This window comes from Pleuronectes platessa, chromosome 19 (assembly GCF_947347685.1).
Source record: "Pleuronectes platessa chromosome 19, fPlePla1.1, whole genome shotgun sequence".
Taxonomy (NCBI): Eukaryota; Metazoa; Chordata; class Actinopteri; order Pleuronectiformes; family Pleuronectidae; genus Pleuronectes; species Pleuronectes platessa.
Genome location: NC_070644.1, coordinates 13,013,983 through 13,037,205, shown reverse-complemented (window position 1 = coordinate 13,037,205; position 23,223 = coordinate 13,013,983). Strand labels below are relative to the sequence as shown.

Genomic DNA, 23,223 nt, shown 5'->3' with positions numbered 1-23,223 from the left:
TCAGAGTAGAATTGTAAAAGAGACTTTTACAATTTCAGTTTTACTGAGAGGAAAATCAGTTAACGAATGAGATGAATCATAGAAGACATGAACATGTGTCTTAGGCTCAAGCTGAGCCCCTGTGATGCAGATGGGTCCCACTCATTCCCTACTGGGTCTCTGCTGCTCCACTGTGTGTATGTGGAACATGTTGAATGTACTGGTGTATGTATTTGTTCTTTTAAACCCCAAACCCTTTCACATGTCAGTACAGAGCTTTCTTTAAACAAATAGTCTGAAGCCAAATTAAAAAATGTGACTTCAATTGTTGCCCTATAACTTTTGACAAAAGTGGGATGTGCTCTTATAAATAAAAAGGGGTTTGAAATGCTTTATATTTTTTAAATAGAATCTTCATATTACTTCATTAAACTTTGTAACAACTTAATTCCGCTGATTGATTCCTATGCCACTAGTTCAAATTCACGTGGTGACGTGATGGCGCGCGCGTTTACCTGAAGACTGCCTCCAATACGCACGCGCAAAATAGGAGCAACCAACAAACCTGCGACTAAAAATAAAAAGTCTTCAATTATTTACTGTTTAGTGCGAAAGTCCACACGAAGCCGGTGTGAAGGGCAAAAGGGCGCCGGGAGTAGAGAAAAGTAGTTCCTGGTGACGGAGAGGTGGAGGTGGATGTGCTGCTGGTGAGGAGGAGAGACGCTCGAACATTCCTCCTCTGAGGCTCAGTGAGAACAACCATCACCAAGTCTGCTCGGAACCACACCACAGCTCATCTCCTGCAGCCAGAGACCCAGTCCCAGTCGCTGCTCCGCGCACACACGCGTCCCGACCTGACACGCCACTCTGGAGAAAGTGTTGACGACAACTACAGCAGGTAAGAAGTTTACGCGTCGTCCTGGGATGAAAAAGTTGACCGTAAAGGTCATGTTTTTATTGTTTCATATAGTGGACTGTTCTGTGGTAGAAAGTTTTTGAATTAAATACAAAACACAAATTGAATTCCTGCTTATGTTTATATTGTATATATAATACAAATTCCAACTTTATTGATATGGTAATGAAGTATTGAATCTACAGACCTCAGTTAAACACATCATTTTACAGCCAAAACTTAATTTGTAAAAAAAAAGTTGCTTACGTTTATCATGTTGTTTATTAAAGAAGAAGTTAACAAGTTAAGACATAATAAAATCGATTTTCTTGTGGAGGTACTCCTTGAATGTTATAATTTACTATACTCTTATATGTATCATTATTTTCTAATAGACTGTTTTTATCATAATACATTTTCTATTTTATTATAGTATCATATTTTTCACTATTATCCAATAGAATGTTATTATTGTTTAATGTTTGTATTTTATTATATTATCATAGTTTTTTCTACAATTTTACTACAGACTGTTTTGTCATAACTCTATGTATTTTTTGTTTAGATATATTACTACATTTTTTACTATTTAATGACCAACTTATAGTTATGTATATGTTTTAAACCTGAAAGGACTTTGTTAAGTACAGTGCAGAGTTACAGTGTTTGTGGTTGAGTGGTTCCTGAAGTTTCAAAGCATGAAGAAAGTGCATAGTGGGTTTAATAGTAATTAGAAAAGAAAGTTCAGTGATTCTCTATTTGTGCATTTTTATGATTTTCATTCATCCACAGGTAGAGCTGTACTATCCTGTATAAAACTAATTTTATGAATTGCGACAGTTCAGTTGTGATTTCCTCATGAGTGTAGAACCTCTGAGGAACAGGTTTTCAGATCCTCTCAATAAATGCCCAGTATACTTTTATGATTTTTTGTCTTTGAATCATCAACAGGTATGAGCTGCCGACTACCAGGTCACGAGTAAAGCTCCTTTTTTGATATGCAACTACAGCTCAACTGACAAACAATTACAGCCATGAGCGGAGAGGGCTGCCAGCTCCTGGTGTCTCCATGCAACGTGTCCCCGTCACTGAGCATGATTGCGGGACACCAGTCCATCAGGATCCCTATGTCCCCCTCGCCGCGGCCCAGTCAGAGTCCCTCCTCGGGAGCGGAGACAGCAAAAAAAGGAGAAGTTCACTCCCTGGACTCTGGGAACCAGAGCAGGAGCCTCGTGGTTCTGCCAAACCTGAGCCTCCGCAGGCAGGTGCTGACTTACGGGAAACATCTAAACGTGCCCACTGCTTCCCCACAACCGCAAGGACCTACTCATCGTCCTCCCACCACAACAGTTACAAATACCACTCGGATGAAACCGGGCTCCTCAAACAGCAACTTCAAAGGTAAAAAAAACTAAAGTTACTCTCCCGATGAGTATTTTGACTCTGCAGCTTTCAGCATGTAACTCAACACACCCTTAGTCTACACGTAATCAGAAAATCAGGGCACTCATCTAATAAAATGATAAAGTCTGGCAGAGCGATGTGGTGGGCCGACTCAGCTCGTTCCCAAGGTGCTCCTCACAACCCTCGCCGGCTCCCCGCTCGACTTCACGGCTTCTTATTTATTGATAATTAACCAAGCATAAAGGCTGTCCTTAAATTTCTACCGAGGAAAAGTGGAAGGAGGTGAAAAGCTCATTTGTGATTAACAGAGCAGAAAGTGTCTCAGTACGAGGAGGAGGTGGCGGGGGGGGGGGGGGATTCCACAATCTACTGTATAAACTTTTATTAAAGCAGAATAAATGTGATGCTTTTAATTTTAATTAGAATTTAGTATCTTTTCCCGAGACTTGTTTAATATTATGTTAACACTCTGTACTGATTCGTGGAGATTTGTTGAATGTGGATGAAAGTTGTGGCTCTGTTGTAACCTTATGGTGTTTCTCATGTTGATGATCTTTTTCTTTGAATTCTGGGCTTTAGGTCCAGCAGGTTGCTCTGTGTCTGAACCGACCATGGAGGTATTCGGTCAAGCAGCTGCTGCTAACCTGACAGTGACTTCTGTCAGAGGCCAGACATTTCCTCCATCTTGTTTACATGGTGTAACAGTTCCCCACACGGACGCCAGGTGGGTTATATCAATTTCAGTATACGAGGATGAGCTCACTAAACCTTTACAGTGTTTCTAAAGTGGATAACAACAATGTGTTTCAGGTCCTTACTGTCCAGAGAATCCCTGGCATCCACTACCCTCAGTCTGTTTGAAACACAGTCAGTGTTTAGTGGAAGACATGACTGGCCATATGGCTACCGTGTGCTCCCTCCGCTGGGACCACCTCAGTGCTCCACCCAGGCCAGCGAGGGAGGGGAGCAGCTCAGCGTCTCACCGGGCACGGCCATGTCTGGCACAACCGTATCGGGAGGCACGAGCACCTCTGCGTCCCTGCCTTCGTACCTGTTTGCAGCTGACGCTGGAAGCCCCAGGGCGTCTCGTGCCAAGAAAAGAGCTCTCTCCATGTCGCCTTTGTCAGACGTCATGGGCACTGACTTCAACTCAATCATACGCACGTCGCCCACCTCACTCGTGGCTTATATCAATGGTTCCCGCTGCTCTCCAGCCTCCCACTCCACACTCTCACCCGTCCAGTCTGAGGGTTATGGTCACTTCCTGGGTGTGAAAGGGCGCTGTATCCCCCACTCCCATCTCTACGGCATGCCGGGCTTTTCCAGGGCTACGGCCCCACAGACAGTGTGCGGCCGTATGCAGGTGCTCGAAGAGGCCGGGGGTCTGGAGAGCCAGATGGCTAATATGGTGGTGGAGCAGCAGTGCCTCCCGGAGGACGGTGGGGCACGGGGGGGAACTTTAGAGAGCTGCAGCCAAACCTCCAACAACCTGCTGACACCTTCACAGTTACTGCCAGCTCTGCTGACCACAGCTCCACAGGGGCCTCCGCCACCTTACCACTCCCACCAGCATGTTCACCTCACCAGCCGTCACTGCAGAGTAAAGGCCTCGTCTCAGGACCCCATGCTTCCTCCAAGGCACGGGATGGGCTTTTTACCCCAGGTCCCAATGCTGGAGGAAGAAGAAGGAGAGCTGGAGGACTATGAGGCCCTATGCTGCAAGTGGTTGGACTGCAGTGCAGTGTATGACCGAAAGGAGGAGCTGGTGAGGCACATAGAGAAGCTGCATGTGGATCAGCGGAAGGCCGAGGATTTCACTTGCTATTGGCTGGGCTGCCCACGCAGCTTCAAGCCCTTCAACGCCCGATACAAGCTTCTCATCCACATGAGGGTCCATTCAGGAGAGAAACCCAACAAGTGCACGGTACAGCATGCAATCACTAACGTCTCTTTTCATGCAACTTTATTTCTTTATAACGCCTGACCTCTACATATCAGAAAAAATATTCCATATTCTATCCCACCTTCTATACACACAACGTTTTCTCAATGAGATGAATTTCATCACCGATTTGTAAGAGGGCTGAGTGTATGCAGTCAAAGCAGGAACACGGAGGAGCTCACTGAGTTCAATTCTAAGTATTCGATTCAGAGACACAATATCCAAAGCTCGGGGGGGGAAGAAAACCTTCATGTGCTTTCTATGACCAAGGTTTAGATCCGAAATATGGCCCCTCTTTTGGCCATTGAGTAATTAGCAGAGCGCTGTGATAATTGACGTGGGAGTTGAGTCAATTATGTAGCTGTTAAATCTGCTCAAAGGAGGCCTGGCACTTTAGATCTGGCACCGTGGCTCTCTAGTAGCCACTGAGCCTGTCAGCCGCAGCAGGGGGCTCGCCCGGCCACCGTCTGAAGAACTTGGCTGTTGTTCTGGGATGGTGATGCCCCACAGTCTGGCTCTCTACAGGTCGGTGTCTGCGGCCAAAGAGTTGGCATTTAGCCACGGGCCTTGTTGTTGACGAACTGTTGGCTTTGTTTCTCCAAGATGGAACGGTCTAATTCTTTCATGTGTGTTGCAACTTAATTAAATCTCTTTAGTTTGTTTGTTGGTTTTTGTCTGTGATGTGAATGGTTTTTTAGTTTTGCGAAATCCTGCTGACAATACTTTCATAACTCACTCAACATCATTCATAACCTCTTTGGATGAGGTAACAGCAGTTATAACCTACTTGTGACGTTACATTCAATATCAGGTGATCACTGTAGAGATTAGGTATCTTACTAAACAAAGCCATTAATATCTGTACCTGATTTCACAGTAATTTTAGCTGCTGCAATATTTCACTAAATGCCAAATTAGATAACTCAATATATCTGATTGGCAGTGTGGCTAGATGATATATAATCTGTGCCAATACATGTAGTTGATACATGCAGATATAGGTGAAAATCATAAAATCATAAAATTCATTGTCTGGGTAATCCATAAATCAAATTTCATGGCAATCCACTCTATCGTTATTTCAATTAAGTCCAAAATACCGACCTCATGGCAGTGCTCGAGGGAAAGTGATCAGGATTTATTGTCTGGAAACAAGAATTTCTGCTCTGAATTTCATGGAAATCCATTTAATAGTTGTTGACATTGCATGTATGTGGATATTTTTACAATTAACAACTTTCGGGCCATTTAATGGTCTTTGTCTAACCCCCACTGGGAGAATACTTGAGAATTAGGTGAGCAATTGACAAACCACTTGCCAAACGCGCTTTGAACAAGTCAATGATTAACACCAGGCATACCTGCAGTCAACCTTTTGCACCACGCATACTCACTTATTAGCTGAAGCCCACTCTGTTGCCATGGGGCCACATTTTGTTGGCTGCAGGTCTGTGTTGCGTGTCATCATTCAATAAAGGACGAAAGTATCCGTGGAAACAACCCGTGGCCAAAAATGGAAGTGAAATAAAGTGGGTGCTTGTGTGGAGCAATTATAGAATCGGCTGATTTTCACTAAAGAGAGAAAGTAAACAGAGACAGCACAGAAGACTTATCGCTCCCGTACTTTAATGAGAAACTTTTGATTTTCTTTATGTCACGTCTGAGGTTAATTTCATAGACACGAGCACGATTGTGTATTTTTAGAGATTCTGAGTTTACACAGAGAAAACCGAACCCAACGCTCAGAGTACACAACTGCACAAAGATATAGAGCCATAGGGAAACGACTGGCAGGTGAGCAAACTGACGCCCGATAGAAGAAACGAGCGCGAGACGGCAACAGGACAATGAGGCGGCTCTCGTTACACTGGGAACGTAAAGGACAGGCCCAGACTTGTACTTGTCATTTCACAATCTGTTTCAGTGATGATTGAACAGCGTGTTAACGCGTCGTGATTTAAACACACAAGGTTTTAAAAGCCTCTTTTGAACTCAGACCTCAAACAAAGCAGACTTCCACTATCATTGTGAGTCGGCTTATCATTTATGATTTTTTAAATAGTTTACACCCGATCCTTCTGTGCTATTACTACTGTGCTAATCGCGATTTACTTCATACTTAATTAATAATGCTGTGTCCAACAAGAGCATTTGCATAAAATGAGAATTAAAACCCTTTGTTCTTTCTTAATCCTCTAAATTTCCATATTTGAGCTGCTTGTAATTCAAAACCCTTCTCATGTCAAGCCTGAGATTTCAGGTTTGACAACAATTTAGGTACTTGCTTGGTTTCGGCTCTGGGAACTTTTGCTCCAATACCTGGAATTCACTTCCAGGTATTACTATTACTGTTATTCAGCTTCAGTAAACAAATCATTATATGTTCCAAATTGAATCTAAATTGTATTATGTTTATATTGTGTTTCATTAAGTTAATGGTCATGAATGAATCACGATTGTCCATAATTATATTACAGAGGCTTGTTCACGGTATCATTAAATTACATTATGCTTTTATTTATTTAAAAGTTTGTATGACTTGTCACAAAACTATACTTCTCATTAATAACGTAAAAGCTAAAAAAAAAGTACGGCTAAGTATGGAGAAAAATTTTATCAAAATAAAAAGTATTCACATTATTATTTCTTTTAAGTTTAAAGGCTGATTCATGCTCCTCAGTGAAGGTTGTTGTTTAAACTCCTCTTTATGAGCAAAGAATGACAAACTCTTGATAAACAGCAAAACATTTTAAAAATCGGAGGTTGATCAAAAGACTTTTAAATTGCTATCGATTGAAATTATACTGCGGTAATTGTTTTATCTCATAGTCCTTCTGAAAACATACAGTTTGAGGAAAGAGCTGAAACTTAATAGACCAAAGAAATCAGGGATACCAGTGGTGCAGCAGAGACGAGTGTGGTCCAGAGTGAACTGACCTCAGAGTGAGACTGGGCACTGGACGGACGCTGCTGGCACAGACCGTCCCTGTCCCGGCACAGCAGCCAGGGCGCGAGTCTACCTGCCAGGGCCTGTCAGCCAGGGCCTGTCAGCTGCTGGCTGTAACACTGATCTACACTGAGGAGCCGTGCTGCTTCTGTTTCAGCCCCCAACGTCCCCTGCGACCAACTAAAGAGCCCTCCGTGCTTTATGAGCGCTTCACGAGAGAGAGAGAGAGAGAGAGTTACACAGTTATGTACCCCTGGCTGGTCCCGGAGTCCTGGCAGTATTTTAGATTCATGTTGGTTCTCGCTTGTGCTTCCACTTTGGTTGCGAGAGGCCATTTATCTCGGACTGTGCTGGGGGGGGGGGGGGGGGGGGGAGATTCTTGCCAAACTTCAGCTGAGAGGGTTTTCAGTTATTTCTTCTGTTTATATTAAGGATCGGAGCTTTTCGAATACATCGACTTCAACAGAATTGGATAAGAGTGCTCAGATGGAAGATTTGCTCTCGTGTGTTTGGGGGGGAAAAGGCTGAGAGGTTAAGAGAAGCATTTCTCAGTTTGTATTACTCAACCGCTCAGTTTCCAATTTAGTCCTTTTGCTTCGACAAAATGTCGAGAACTCTTCATATTCACTGCCGATCAACCCGAGACCCTCTGCGATTGTGGCATTTCAAGAAATACAACCGCTGTCCATTCATCATTAAAAAGATGATTACCATGATAATGACTCATAACAATCACTTTGCTGCAGACAGGGCTCAGCTAAAAGTGAAAAATCTTTACTGGCAAGTTCAATTTCAGAAACATCTTCATTTTTTCCCCCCAGAGAATAGATAAATTAGCCCTGTTGTGAGGGAGGAATGATAGGCACTTCTTTGTGGAATGTAAATGAAAGTTATAAGTGAATTATTAATAGGGAAGACAGGGACAAGTTTTTAATTTGGCTCTGGCTGTGATGACCTGCAGGTATGAGAATGTGAGGAATCCAGTCTTGAAGGAAACATAACAGAATTGGACATGCTCTGTGTGTTTGTTTTTTCCTCCACAACATTTAGTGAGGAAATTCCAAACCCCCCTGAGAGCGGGAATAGGGAGAGTAAGGTCCTGGCCTTAAAAAAGCTTGGATGACTCACGAGTTTCTGCAGTGAAGTCACCGCAGTCGCATGGATAAAAAAAGAAAACTGGGATATTTGTGTTTTCTTGGTTCTCACGACACAGTGCGAGTGCCAGGTCTTCAGTATGATGCAGTTAATCTTTAATCTTAGTTGTGTATGTTTTAAAAATAGCTCACTTTAAGTGACAGTTACTTTTGTAGCTGATACCAGCTGCTGTCAAGGTGATCGAGGATAAAGGATTGAAAACAGAAAATGACAATACGTCGATGTGTGTATGAACACTGACCCCTGCTGGTGACACCAATGACCATCAGAGATGTGTTCCTGAAAGGCTGCGAAGACGTTTAGTATAGTGGATGTAAAAATGTGTATTTGAGACAAGAAAACGGGCCAAATGACAGTGTTTTTTTTTGGTAAAGTCTACAGTTTTGAGTATGAATGTGCAAAGCCTCATGATTCTCTCTGTGTGAGTAAGTTTTGCTTTGACGTTGTTTTATATTTTGTAGCAGGGGGACACAAAAAAGAGGGAAATAGGAAAAGACAGATTTCCACCATGCATGTGCCTCTGTTCATTAGGTTCTCTATCACTTGAAATGAGAGTGAAGTTACCTGGAAGAGACCTGGACTGTAATCAAAAGGGTTCAAGATCCATGGAAAGTAAAAATCCTCAAAATAATTCTTATCCAGTTGGGGATTAACTAAATGTAAGAACAATGTCGTTTTGTAATACAAATATAAAGACAAGTAATACAATACATTCTGCTCATGACTTGAATCGAGTGTGTGAAGCTAAAGATGCATCTGTTTACCCCCCTCACAGCTTTGCTCCTAATAGCTTTTGCCTGTCAAACTTAAAACTAAAATCATGTAACACATGCTGGGGTTTCAGTTGAGATTAAATCACCCAATTTTTTTCCCATTGTAATGTCTATCTATAGGCTGCATCGTCTTCCACTCCCTCCCACACACTGAGGTCAGCAGCCTTTTTGTCTGCAGCGATTAATAAGTTCCCAGCTCTGCGAGTACGCGTGCGACGCTTGTGGGGCTCGTTATCGACTTTGACTGGGTTTGCATGTGGTTACAGTTCGATGGCTGCAGGAAGGGTTTCTCTCGGCTGGAGAACCTGAAGATCCACCTGCGCAGCCACACGGGGGAGAAACCCTACACGTGTCAGCACCCGGGCTGCCACAAGGCATTCAGCAACTCCAGTGACCGAGCCAAGCACCAGCGCACCCACCTGGACACAGTGAGTGGCAGCCCGGGTGGTCAGACACACATGCAAATAAAGATGGTGTTGTACTGCTATGTGTGTGTGTGTGTCTTTGTCTTTATGTGGTCTCTAAGTTTTCATGATATCTGTGGTTGTACATAGAAGCCGTACGCGTGCCAGGTGCCTGGCTGTGCCAAGCGTTACACGGATCCCAGCTCCTTGAGGAAACACGTGAAATCCCACTCCTCTAAAGAGCGACATTTACGGAAGAAGGTACACAATCTCTGCAACACAACTCACAATCTTTACAGGTGGAGTACTCTTTGAGAGTAAACTTTTTCATTCTTCAGAGAGTATCTTCAACTATTAAAAACCCCAGGTGATTATGGAAACAGTGAGCTGAATGTAACAGACAAAGGAAACAAATAGTAAAAGACATGTAGCCAATGCATTGAGTCTGATTTTAAAGAGAAAGTACAAAGACAAGAGTAAAAGGTGTATTATTTATAAGTGCATGAAGTACAAAGGGGTTTGGTACAGGTGAATCCAGATCGGAGGTTGTGCTGATTAATACTGTACATTTACTGTGAGCCTGTCAAATCACTGTTCTGATCACAACTGAGCCAATCACAGTAAAACGTGTTTTCATTTGTCAACACCTTAACAAATAGAAAAAGGCATTTTTTTCTCATGAAAGCTAATCCTAATCCCAAATCTGAGGCCAGAGGCAGGTGTTTAGTGAGGGTTTTAATTTCAATTGTACAATGATGGAAAAGAATGATTGCAAATGCTCGTGGAGGCGTTAATATGACCACATATAAGACATATCAGACTTTTTCCATTTTACTTCTAACAATGGCATAACATTGCATTTTAAGAATAACATGTGAAGTTTTTTATCACGCAGCAGACTTGAAGCGAGTGGATTTGAATGGGCTCACTTTGTGGCAGCCTGATGTAATTTGCACATGACTTGATGAAGGTGAACACGGTGGACCGCTGTGCTCAGTGTGCTCTGACGCAGCACTTCTCAAATTCGTTGGGTGCAGACTCGTCGACACACTGTGGGCTCCTTGTATCGATCAAAGCAGAGGGGGGGGGGTGTTAAAATGCATTTCAAGGTTGGCAAATTGTCAGAGCTCTGCCCACGCCGTGAAGACACAGCCGATTAGCTTCATTAGTTTTAACTTGAGACCTTGAACCTGATCACAGCAGCGATGCTCTCAAGTGCACGGCATCGCTTCGACATTACGATCATGTACAAAGCTGCATCCACACACTGTTAACGTTTCATTTCATTGTGCTTTCATTTGTCAGCCGGTGATACCGAGTACATCCTCTCCTCATTCCACTCTGCTGAGCTCGGCAACTTAATTGCTCACAGAAAAAATGCAATTAACTTTCATTAACTAACATCTCGGCACGCGTGCAGTCAGATGTAAATAGCCACCTAGCTGTCTCGTCAGTTTATACAGTACAACCAAGCCGAGGTCAACACACCGAAGAGCTTGGTCACACAGAAATACACGCAATTAAGATTATTGTCACTCGCTGTACTTGCCACGCAACGTGTCGCAGATTTTTCAGATCACTCTCGTCGCCGCTGTAACCAGTTTGCAACACGTGCGTGAGAGATTCATGCTCTTTAGCTCTTAACGAGGGTTAGGTCACCATAGATACAGACAAAGAGGTGGGAGTTTCTAAAAAAGCCACATTTTACAAAGTCCCTCCCACACACACAGCTTCTTTCATTAAAAACTCATTAACAAATGTTGATTGTAATTGTGATTTCACTCGTGACTCTGTAGGTGGAGTGAATGTTAGACGAACTCCAACTCCCGGCGTTATTCTTTACATTGGTGTGTTTCATGTCCTGTGTCTTCACCGTCAGTAGAGTCAAAGGAAATGTGGGTAGAAAGAGAGATAAAAGCTGTTGGGTTTTCCTGCAAGATTCCCGTCTTCAAAAGCCTAATCTCGCTGCCACAGATTCATTTAGATTTGATTTTGTCGTGATTTAATTTTTTGTTTTGCTTAATCCAATAAGAATTAATGTCTTTCTCATTGAATTTTATGTCCAAGGATCAGATCTAATGAAGATTTATTAACATCTAACAATTTGTGTCTGAGGTGATTTGCTAGAGGAAGTGTGGTAATGAAGTCAGATGTGTAAGACTTTACTTTGTGATGTCTTAAAAATTTAAAAAAAATCATCTGCATAATATAAAAAAACACAAGTCATTGGAAATATTATAATTGAAAGTAATATTTAACATTGGAATAATTAAAAGGAAAATATGCCCGAATCTAATAACTGTTCATGCACGACAGCTCTGTTTATGTTCAATGTCATTTCTCTAGATGAGATCTGCAGCTGGTGTGACCCAGGACCCGTTGACAGACTGCTTAACCATCCACGCTCTGCAACCAAGCCTCTCTCCTCTGGCAAGGACAGACAACCTAAACCCATCCCCTGGTGCATCCTATGAGTCATACTCCGGTATGTCTCTGGTCGGACTCTTTTCATTAATATGTTTTATATATGTATAAAAAGAACCAGATGAATAAATAATATAGTAGGATACAGTACCCCCCCCCCCCCCCCCCCTTGCAACCATGTGCACATAATAGGCTTATCTATTAGATTTGTGAAGTGTCTGTCATCCCTGCTCCCCAGCTGCTCCACAGGGACACGACTCCACCGGCAATCCTCACCTGACTCTGTTTGGCTCCTTACAAGATAATTACAGGTACTGAGGATTATTTTTGATCGGCTCGTGGTTTGTATTCTTTAGCGTATAATCCATATATAGTGTGTGCAAACCTCCATCAAGGCCAAACAGTCGCACACATGATCGTCTAGTTGTTATAGTAGAAATCCTATTGAAAGGAGGAAATGGTGTGATGGTAAAAAGGATTTATCCGTCTAGAAATATACTGCTAACAAGTGGAAAATAGTGATCTGTGCCTTAGTTTATGATAAATTAATGAAAATGTTGAAATGTTAAAGAAAATCCACAGCTTCTTCAAAATGTATTGGGTTCATCCCGGGCCACATCCACCCACCAAGTTTGGTGTAAATCAGTTCAGTAGTTTTTGTGTGATCCTGCCAACAAATAAACCAACACACAAAACAAACAGAAAAAGGAGAAAACAACCTGTGGAGGAAATCATACACTCCAATATAAATCATTCAACCGTTGTTATTAATCTTCAATTTATGCACAAAGTAAATTATGTGATGGAATTCCAGATAGTGTATTTGCCAACGTAAAAATAGATACCGTGTTGGGATTCATATGCAAATTCATTAGTAAACAAAACCTTTTCTATTTGAAATACTGGGAACATGTGCAGCAACATTAGAGACAACAAGTTGGAGCAGTTAGCTTTACTCTGCAAGCCGACTTGTTATTTTGTTTCCATTCTGTTTTCCCATTGGCACCGTTAGAACTTCAAACCATGACTGATTAAAATGCCTCACAAATCCTCCTTTTCTCTCTTTTCTTTCCTCACGAACTGAAACAATCAATTTAAACATCGGTTGTCATGGTTTCAAGGTTATAAGCTCATAATTAGAATCATCAAGAAGGAAAAAAAGCTCTTTTTTGCAGCCTGGGTGGAAAAAGAAAAAGTCTAAAGGGTTGGGATTTTGTGTTTTGTTGTTGTTCTTGTGTGTGTGTGTGTGTGTGTGGGTGGGTGGGTGCTGCGGCTGGGAGTGAGAAGCATTGGAGTTAGGGGACGGCCAGCAACACATTTCCCTGGTCGACCCATAGGAAGGCGTCCCTTCATCTACACACTTCAAAGCATGTGATGGAGGATTTCTGCCGTTCGGAGCAGCCAGATGCTCGCGGTTCCCTCACTGGCTGCGATTGTTCTCATATCAGCGGCAGGCCAGAGCATTCACCGCAGGATTCTGGGGAGACAATTGGGCTGTGAAAGCAGACCTCGCCTTGCCTCATTGGTCTCGACCCGCCGGTATTAATGGATGCTATAGCCACCGACAGGAGCGGCTGAGGAATTCAATAAGTGAATCATAAAAAAGAAACCCCAAAAACACCATTTAAGGAGCAGTGGGAGAAGAAAGACAGTGTAATTACTTTTTTTTAGATGTTAAATCGATCGTAAAATCCTCGTTGCCATTTTGGTTTTTCTGGGATTCCTTTGGGTTCAGTTGCTCGCTACTTTGACAGCAAACTTTGGCTCCTTTAATTTTCCTGTTGTTGCCAAGTAGACGTACAAATGGGTTACATGGGCAAACCTACCAGCAGGGTTGTCAACACTATTTAAATCTACTACTCCAACAATGAGTTACATGACGGAGTCTCTAACTTTTCTTTGAGAGAATAACATGTTCAATTAGCTCGTCTATTCAGAGTGATTTTCTCTGATTACACTAAAGACAGGAGGAGCAGCTTTGATCCATTATCTATATGAGAATGTGATGAGATAACAGACTGCAGGCAGAGACTTAGAACGCTAAGAATGAGCTTGTGTTGCACAGCCCACTATGTGCATATAGACAACAACGCATCATAAAGTGCAGCTAGAGTCCCTCCCTTGCCGCTTCTGTCAATTTCCAAGCGCAGACAATCAATCTTGTGGTCGTGATTGATGATTTATTTGTGGCCTAACTGGCCATTGTGCTTTTGTGTGAAACTGTGGCAAGTACGGAGCTGGGTTCAGAAAGGTATTTGTTTGCCGAACACTGAGAACAATTGGGATCTTGGAGGTTTTTGATCTCAGTCACTGGTTTGAAAAAAGTATGAATGGATGTGATGGTGACGTTATTGCATTAATCGATGGGTAAGAACGGGGCAATATCAACACCTCTAGAATGTGTTATATATCCATATTTAAGGCTTGCAGCACAAAATACTTATTATTTTATATATATACAAAATATAGTGAGTCATGGTTTTTAATATTGGTGAAATATATTTTATATATTTTTTAATATTTATATATATGAATTGCATCTTAAAAGGGCCATAAAACCAAATCATGAAACAGCTAAAAATCATCTATTGTTCTCCAAGTTTTTTTTGCACTATATGATTGTGTATGTTAAAGACTACCTAATAATTATTTAGTTAATGATGAAATAGATACATTACTCTTTTTCCTAACATGTGGAGCAGAGAATTTAATTCAGTCTGAAATATTTCAGGTTTGTTGATCCTTCCCCTCACCAGCTCTTCCCTGGGGACCAGCGTGGGTCTTGCTCTTCCACCTGCCTCCCCCTTCCTCCCACTGGGGCATCCCTGCAGAGCAGCCGGGATCTGGAGCAGCCGAGCAGGCCTCCTGATGTCGCAGATCACAATCCGGGTACTGGGATGAGTTTATTATCTGTGCATTTCCCAGCTTTGTCAAAACACCCGCTGCAAAGATGTAAATACAGTTGTGCTGGAGGGGGAGGGTCATCTGAAAGTGGTTTATGGTGCAAGTTTCACATCTGAGCCTATTAGCAAACGTGTGGGCGGTTTGACAATCTGTTTGAACAGATTTTCTCACATGCACATTAATTGTGCAGTATATCTTTATGATGTGAAGCAGGTGGCTGGTGATCTTCTAGTTAGTCGGAATCAGGCAGCTTCACTCTATGCACCTTTAAATAGACATCACCTCTACACCTCCCCCAAGACTTGATAGCCACAGTGATGTTGACGACGTGCTCAGAAACACAAGGTTCAGTTTTAACTGCGAGATAAAGACGGGGTTTAAAAAGGCCGGGATGCACAATTTATTTCTTTTATGAGGTCTGATGCCGCGCAATGTATGATTTAAGGGAGTGAGGCAATAGACCTTTAATTGAACAACTCTGTATAAGAATAAAAGACTGAGGATTTCTCATTTACCCTGCAGAGCTCTCGGGGCAGATGAAGATGCTTTATTGTCCTCCACAATATGGCGGGATCACAGCAGAGACCGGCTCGAGTCAGCTGATGCAAGTTGATGCCTATGGTGACAGCCTCGCTCCAGCAGTCAATAATCCCAGTGGGGGGGCAACCACACAAACGACTCTTCCCTGCATTGCAGGTAATGAAAATACAATCTAAACAAAATAGCCCCTTATTGCCATTGGATTTACCAGCATGCATATGTGGGTGTGCATGTCTATTCATGGGTGTGTGTGTTTCTGCGTGTGTGTGTGTGTGTGTCTGTGCGTGTGTGCAGAGTTTAATATCCCCAGCCAAGTGCACAATGTGACTCCTAATCAAGACTTCCATGGAGGAGATTTCTTCACGGGGGCCGACCACTTCCCAAGTCAGGTCTCCTGCATCTACACAGAAGGATGATATCACTCTGTAGAGGGATTTGTATTTGGTCCTTTGCAATGTTTTGTGTCCCTGTTCCATTTATGTCAAACAGTCAATATAAGGAGAACAGCAGCAGTTACATTCAGCGGAGAAAAAAAGAACGATTTGCTGATAAAAAACAATCGAATATGCGGCTCCCTGGGTTATATTGCACTGACGTTATTGACTCTCACATTCTAAATATAAGTTTGTCTCTCTCTATGTGACTCCCTCTTTGTCTAAATCTCTGTAAATGTACCATCTGACTCAACGCTCTGGCTCCGGGATCGATGTATAGTAACGACTTAGCCGACCAGAATTTAATGTTTACTTTTTCGGGGTTTTGTGCAGCTCGTGTGTGCCTCTGCTGACATTTTGCAAAAATATTCAACACCGCAATCACAGCAAAGTATGCAAGGGATTATTTATCAAGTTTTCTTCTTAGAACCACGGCCTTGTAACTATAGTAACAGGACAGCCTTACCATTTCACTGTAACGTTCATCGACACAACCTGAATATACAGTAGCACTGTGCTATGAGGGCTGCTGTGCCTCCATCATTAGCCGCATTTCATTTTATTTGCTGTGAACTGCTTTCTTTTCAGAGCTGACCCTTTTCGAAAGCAGCAAAGTGCTGTACATTCTGCAGACACTTGTATTTATGTTACGTAAATTAACTTTTGTAGACTGCAAAACTTGCTTGAGATCAGGAAACATTAATGGTGATTATATCTGCCTTTATTTCATTGTTTTGCATTGCAGGGCACTTTTACTTCCCATCCATACTTGCAGCTGTATTACCATGCAACCTTCACACATACAAGTAAAAAAAAAAGAAGGAGACTTGACGTTCACCATTAACCCAAAACAAAAGAAAGATGATCAACAGCAATATGTTTTATACGATGTGAGGTAAATGTTTTATGGTAAACTGACTAAATTATGCAAGAAATGCTGTTTTGCCTTCACTTTTGTAAACATTTGTAATAGATCAAGAAAAGGAATTAAATCATTTTCAATTTTTTACCAGTTGTATAACCTTGTTTCCCTAAGTAATATGAAGTTGCACCAAACTCATTTTGGTACATTACATTTTTTCAAACAATACCACACAGAAAACTTTCAAGGTTCATTTCAGTACTGCAAAGCACTGTGGAGTGAATGAAGAAGACACGCACTCACCTTTACATACTGAGAGAGCCCTGACACTCCACAGGAAATTATTTCACTGGAAAATAAAAATTGAAGGCAAGAGTGAGTTATATCTGATGCTGATCTTTATAAAGCAATTTGTATTAAGCCTGGGTGATCTGTCCAAGAATTATATCAAGAGATAAATGTTGATATCGGTTGATATTGATCATTATTAAGATAACTACTCTTCTTTTGAAGCTTGAGGACAGATTTTTGCTCCTGCGTGAAGATTTATGGTGTTAAACATTTGATAAATAGCTAAATATTTAACAAATCTGAGGTAGATCCATTTATACAATTCTTAAAAAATATATCAACATATATGGGACTTAACTTATAATGCCACAGATAATTACTGATATTGCTTTATTGGTCCGCCTCGATTCCCCACACTACAAAGCACATTTTCTCAGGCAAAAACAAAAATGTCTAATTCTCCAAGTCGCTATCTATCTACAGAGTCATTATCTCCATCTTTTTTTGTGTTTAACAAAACAAGACAAAGTTTACCGTGACAGCAGAGGGATACTTTGTGGTAGCAATACAAATTCTGAGTGCAATAACTTCACATAAATCACAGATTTAATTAGACATTAGTTAACGTCCAGCAGGCTCCAGTCTTCACAGCAGTGTTTTTCTTTCTTTGCTTTTTTTTTTTTTTAATTGAAAGGACAAACTGTTTTACTTAAAAATATATCCTTTAGCAAAAGAGTGTCAGTCTTCAGACGGGGTTTGACTAGTTGCTTAGCAACAACAACAGCTTTTCCGTCTAATACAGCTAACCAACAAAAAAAAGTGCTGCTCAGTGGACACAGGTGGTTGGTTAAGCTTTGGATCCAGTGAGAAGCTTCTTAAAAACGCTGCCTTTGTTTTACTCACTGCATCCTTTTTTAGCCCCCGCTCGTGCTAGTTGGCAAAATACTTCAACTTGCAGCACATTCATAGCTTGATTTATATTTAATATTAAAAATGTTATGTTTCATAGATATATATATGACCCGTGTTTTGTCATATCCACCACTTTTGCATAATGTGCTAAATAAGGTCTAGCGTTAAGATGAGCTCAAATGTGATCTTTCAGAGAGAAAAGTGCTTTCGTTAACTTTAAGGCTAAAGACAGTGAGATTAATGACAAGACTAATAAAACCTAATGGCTTTAAAACACACAGCGGAGAAGAACAGCTCATTATGAGATTCACCTTCGGCCGAACCAGCCATCTACAGATCATCTACATCTGTATCAGATTAAGTTAAGTCTCAGCACTTGTTTGAAGTAATAGAATGGCTGTTTCTCCTCCGGGTCCTTAACTCTAGACCCTTCCTACACTGTGTGGAAATAGAAACATTAAAGAAGTGTGGTTTGGAGAAGGGAACAAGGAACTCAATGGCAACCACCGCTCCTTTTATTCCCGGATTTTGTGAGAGAAAAAGCTACTGTCAACGGAAACATGAATGAAAAGGTGACACCCTGTTGTTGTTGATGCTGAGAATGACACCTGAAACTTGATAGCAGATCTGTAATCTCTATTACAGACTTATTAACCATGTCTAAACATATCACTGTCTCTTTGGTCAAAATGGGAATAGGTAATAGTGCTCAGGAAAGAATTTTATTTCTAAACAAAAACATGTCATGCTCGACAACTGTATTTGAGTCCAAATTTTTGCTAGACCACACAAATCCCTACACCTCCCAATTTTACTTTACTTATCCAAGCCACTAACCCTACCCCTGAAGAGCCTATTGGTCTAGACCAGGTAAATATAGAGTTTGAAATACTCTAAATGCGTTTGTCCCTGTGTGTGTACTAATGCACATTCTCATGTGCGTATGTTTATGAAAAGTGATAGTTCACCAAAGAACGAAATTCAATCAATACCTACTTACAACTATGCTGATGGATGGGTGGGTTGAATCCACAAAACACTTTTTGAGTTTCAGGGGTACACAGCTTTGCAGCACTATCCAATACAATTTAATTAGCTGGTGACCACAAATCTTCATTTACAAGGCTTCATTTACACCATGTGTGTGCCTGAAGTGAACGCGGCTCCACAGGATGACAACAGAGGAGATTTGGGCTAAAAATATGGTGAAATTGACGCCGTTTTAAATTTGGATTTTGTTCTGTTTACCCCTTAAACTCCAATAGTGTTTTGTGGACTCAACCCACCCCTCCATCGGCCGAGTGGCAAGTAGATAATGAGTGAATCTTAATTTCTCTGGTGAACCAACCCTTTCAGGAAATAAACGAGTGATTAAAATGCACGACCATATGCCACTAAATTTCAATAAATTATTACGAGAGGGGATTCTCTTTTTTCACTTGGGCACCTGACCCCCCCCCCCCCCCCCCCCCCCCCAAAAAAAAACAATCTGTGCACGGCTCTGGTCATGAAGCATGAAAATCCTAATTGTGACAAAAATTAAAATTAGTCGTGGATCTTGATTAAGTGATGATAAGACTTTGAGTTTTACTCGCACCTTCACACGGATCCAACAACCTGGCTGTTATCTTTTCACCTACAGGACGCAGCATCTCGGTTCAACGTGCTTCACCATGTTTCATACAAAGTCTCCATATAAATCGATCTGATGGGTGTGATTTGTGTGTTTCTTATGTATTATTTGTTCTTGTATTGACTGCGCGTGAATCTCCTCCCACCTGCCCGACGAGGATGCGCGCTCCCGGGGAGTTTTATAGCAACTGTTGCCCGGTGAAGCAGCGCCATAGCCACCGTAGTCCTGGCGACTGTAACCCACCGACAACAACCTCTCGCTCCATCATCACCTCCTCCTCCTCCTCCTCCACCACCATCCTCATCCTCATCCACCAGTCCACGGCTCAGGTTTGGAATCAATCCTTTTACTACTCCCTTCGCCACCGTAAATTCAACCCCGAGGCTTCGCTGCTCGCCCGGGGAGGGTGGGAAGATATCTATCGGGTCGGTGTGTGTGTGTTTGGTCCGCCGGTGAATGAACGCTCTCCTCCCGGTGGGTAGCTCTCGGGGTACTTTGCTAGCGGAGGGTGTTTCTTTGTAACGTGCTAGCATGCTCGGCTAACGCTCTGCCCGGGGAGATACCCACAGATGTGAGGTGTCCGGCTCGCTAGCAGCGGCTCGTTGTGTGGCTACAGCTTCGCCCTCACGTAGTCCACCTGGCGTTCAATGGTTTTCGTGGGGGGGAACCCGTGTGTTTGAACTTACCATGCTGGCGGAGCGGTAGCATCGGTTCTGGGGGGGCTAGCCGCGGATGCTAGCTGGGTCAGCTGGAGCAGGTGTCTGTTGTTGCTAGGTTGCTAACGCCAGCGTTGGCTTCTCAAAATGCCCCCCCACCCCCCTTTACGTGTATTTTAAGCTAATGTGGCAGTGATATGGCAAAGTTTGGTCAAACCGTGTCGGGGATACACAGCCAGCAGCGTCGACCAGCTAGCTTCTCCACACACACACACACGCACACACCAAGTGCTTTTCACAATAGCTAAGCCATTACTTTCCCTTTTGTCTTAGGGGAAGCCAGATAGCCTTTCGCTAGCCCTCTTTGTGGCATCTGATGGCCACGACAAGCTAACACCTGACACAAGGCGAAGGGCTGCAGCCTTTAAGGGGGGGAAAGCAAATATGCATCATTATCATCAAAACACCTTTTTAATGTCGGTGCCCATTTTAATCCCGAATCGTGGCTTTATCCTGCCCTGCACTGTGTCTGTGTATCTGGGCTGGTGGACGTCAGGGTTCCGCCGCCCACTGCAGAATATATCCATATTAAAAACCTCTGAAATGATCTATTCTGTATTTTGGGATAGAATGGATATGCACTCCATGTGTGCCTGTGTTTCAGGGAGCACAGATCATAGAAGTAGAAGAAGAAGAAGACAGACTTAATTCAGTCTAGAATCACACTGTGAAGGGGGGGAGATGTATGGTCCTGAGTTAACAAGCTTGTTATTGTGTAAGAACTGATTTATGCTCACTTTGATTCGGTGAAAGTGATCTAATCTATTTCAGTCAAATGTACATCTGCCTCACTGTAGAATAGTAAACTTGCTGTTTTGGGCTAGTTAATACTGTGTGAGGGTCATATAGGTTTAGACTTGGTTTCTTAATGTTTCATCACAATTATTCTTGGGTCCACTGGGTCTCCTGCACATCTGCGACCCCCCCCCCCTTCTCCCCCATTCCTGTGTGTGTGTGTGTGTGTGTGTGTGTGTGTGTGTGTGTGTGTGTGTGTGTGTGTGTGTGTGTGTGTGTGTGTGTGTGTGTGTGTGTGTGTGTGTGTGTGTGTGTGTGTGTGGGGACAGGTGCACTTTCAGCTGTGATGGGACTCCTGACCATCGAGGCCTATGTCTATGTGTGCATGTGTCCATCACGGACAAGGTATTCCGTTAGGAAATAAACTTTCGTTGTCCATCACCATCCTTTAAAATGAATTTGTGTAATTGTATGTATTGTAATTGTGATTCATCCTCTGTGTGTATGTAACTACTGATGTAGAAGGCCCTTGAATGAGAAACACCTGGTACTGGTAAGCAAGCGTGGCTTTGACTGCCTCAAATCAGTTCAAACTAATTTGGTCAAACACTAATGAAACAACATTTCCAAATACTAAAGGAAAAGATCAAAATAATATACATTTATTGATGAATTGGCATACACCACACAATGAGGGTCATGCACAGACACCCCTCCCGACACACACACACACACACAAACAGACAGAGGATGTTGGAAACTGCTAGTTATCAGATCATGTTACCACTTACCTGTAGACCAGTAGGGCAGAAATAGTACCATGCCACCTGCCGCCTGGATCCTGTTGCATTTCCAATCACTTAAAGAGGGCCTGATTAATTCAATTATTCAGCCATCCATTTTCATGGATTAGCAGGATAGGGCATGTTTGGTTTGTTATTAGCCACGGCCGGCCAGAGATAATGTATGATGCTGATGAAAGGGGGGGGGGGGGGTGTAAAGGTCCTTGTTTTTCTACTTCCAAAACCCAAATGAGGCAACTCGGCTCATCAGTGTAGATTTGGACGTTTTCTTAACCAGTGTCACGATGCGTTTTTTTCTCTTTTTCTCCTGATCCTGTCTTGATATCAAATCAGGTCAAATGTCTGATGCTTTGTTGCTTTGATTCTAACTGGAAATAATAACAATATCCAGTTTATTATTGCAAAAACACGCAAGTCTCTCCCCGTTTAGTTTCTAATTTAAAACCCAACTCCTAAACAAATAGTGCTTTGCCTCCCCCCCTCTTCAGCTCCCACTTACATGTCCCTTCACCTTTTCGCCTGCTGCACTAGCGCCTAATCGAGCTCCTGTCTGGGGGTTGAATGTGTGTGTGAAAAGGGGAGATATTTGTGTATGGTGTACTTTTCAGGCTGGTTCACCAGCTCATATTTCTTTACTTGGTGCATCAGACTCCACCGTCATCCTACATGATCATTAGAGAACGGTGGTTCTGTGTTGTTTTCCAGGATCTTTGACTGTGAATATAGCAATCTTTGCTATTTGTTGCTTGTAAGGTTAGCATGAGGAATTGGGGGGGGTTAAAAACGTAGGGCAAAATGTTGCCCTCCTCTGTGGCTTTTGTTCCTCTGTGTCTTTGTAGGGCTTGCACTTGCTCGGTGGAGCAAAGCATTTAAGTGGGCCACAAGGGAGTGCCTGAATTGTGAGGCAGGAGGTGTGTGTGCGTATTTGTGGAGGGGGTTGGGGTGAGGCAACAAGAGTGTGTTGTGATGTAGGGGCACTTTTCCTCGATTAGGTGGGCTCAGTTGGGCACATGTACTTTGGCTTTCAAATAGCAATGTTGAACATGATTCTACTTTTTTTTTTAAAGCAAAACAGTAGTAAGCTGAAGTTTGACTGTGCAAAATGACATCTTCATCACTTGCGTAGTCTCCAACCAATGGCTGTCACACCTCAAGATAAAGAAGCTGCTCGCCATGTTGTGCTTTTTTTAGTGAATTTTCCTATTTGCCAGGATCTTTACAAAATCACAGAATATAAACATATGCTTCTCTTGATGGTAGTTCCTTCTTCCATCAGCCAGACCACAGCCCGTCTATCAACAGTCTGCTTACGTGTCTGACAGAGATAGTATATGCATACATCCCCCTTCCCCGGTGTTCAAAATAGTCATGCTGAAAGCAGATGGCTTCGCGTTAATGAATCTCAGATCGCCTGGGTCTTTAAAGAAATAACAGATTTTTTTTCTGACGCTTCACTTTTTCTCACAATCT

The 23,223-nt window shown here is 42.4% G+C and overlaps 1 protein-coding gene across 1 annotated transcript; it reads left to right on the top strand.

Moving 5' to 3' along the window:
• Positions 1 to 1,908: 1,908 nt before the first annotated feature.
• Positions 1,909 to 15,898, top strand: glis3 (GLIS family zinc finger 3). Its single transcript, XM_053411348.1, has 10 exons — positions 1,909 to 2,275; positions 2,867 to 3,002; positions 3,089 to 4,202; positions 9,362 to 9,523; positions 9,650 to 9,760; positions 11,846 to 11,984; positions 12,162 to 12,234; positions 14,655 to 14,812; positions 15,350 to 15,523; positions 15,662 to 15,898. Exons 1-10 carry the CDS (start codon positions 1,909 to 1,911, stop codon positions 15,781 to 15,783), a joined length of 2,556 nt encoding a protein of 851 aa, XP_053267323.1. The 3' UTR covers positions 15,784 to 15,898.
• Positions 15,899 to 23,223: the final 7,325 nt, after the last annotated feature.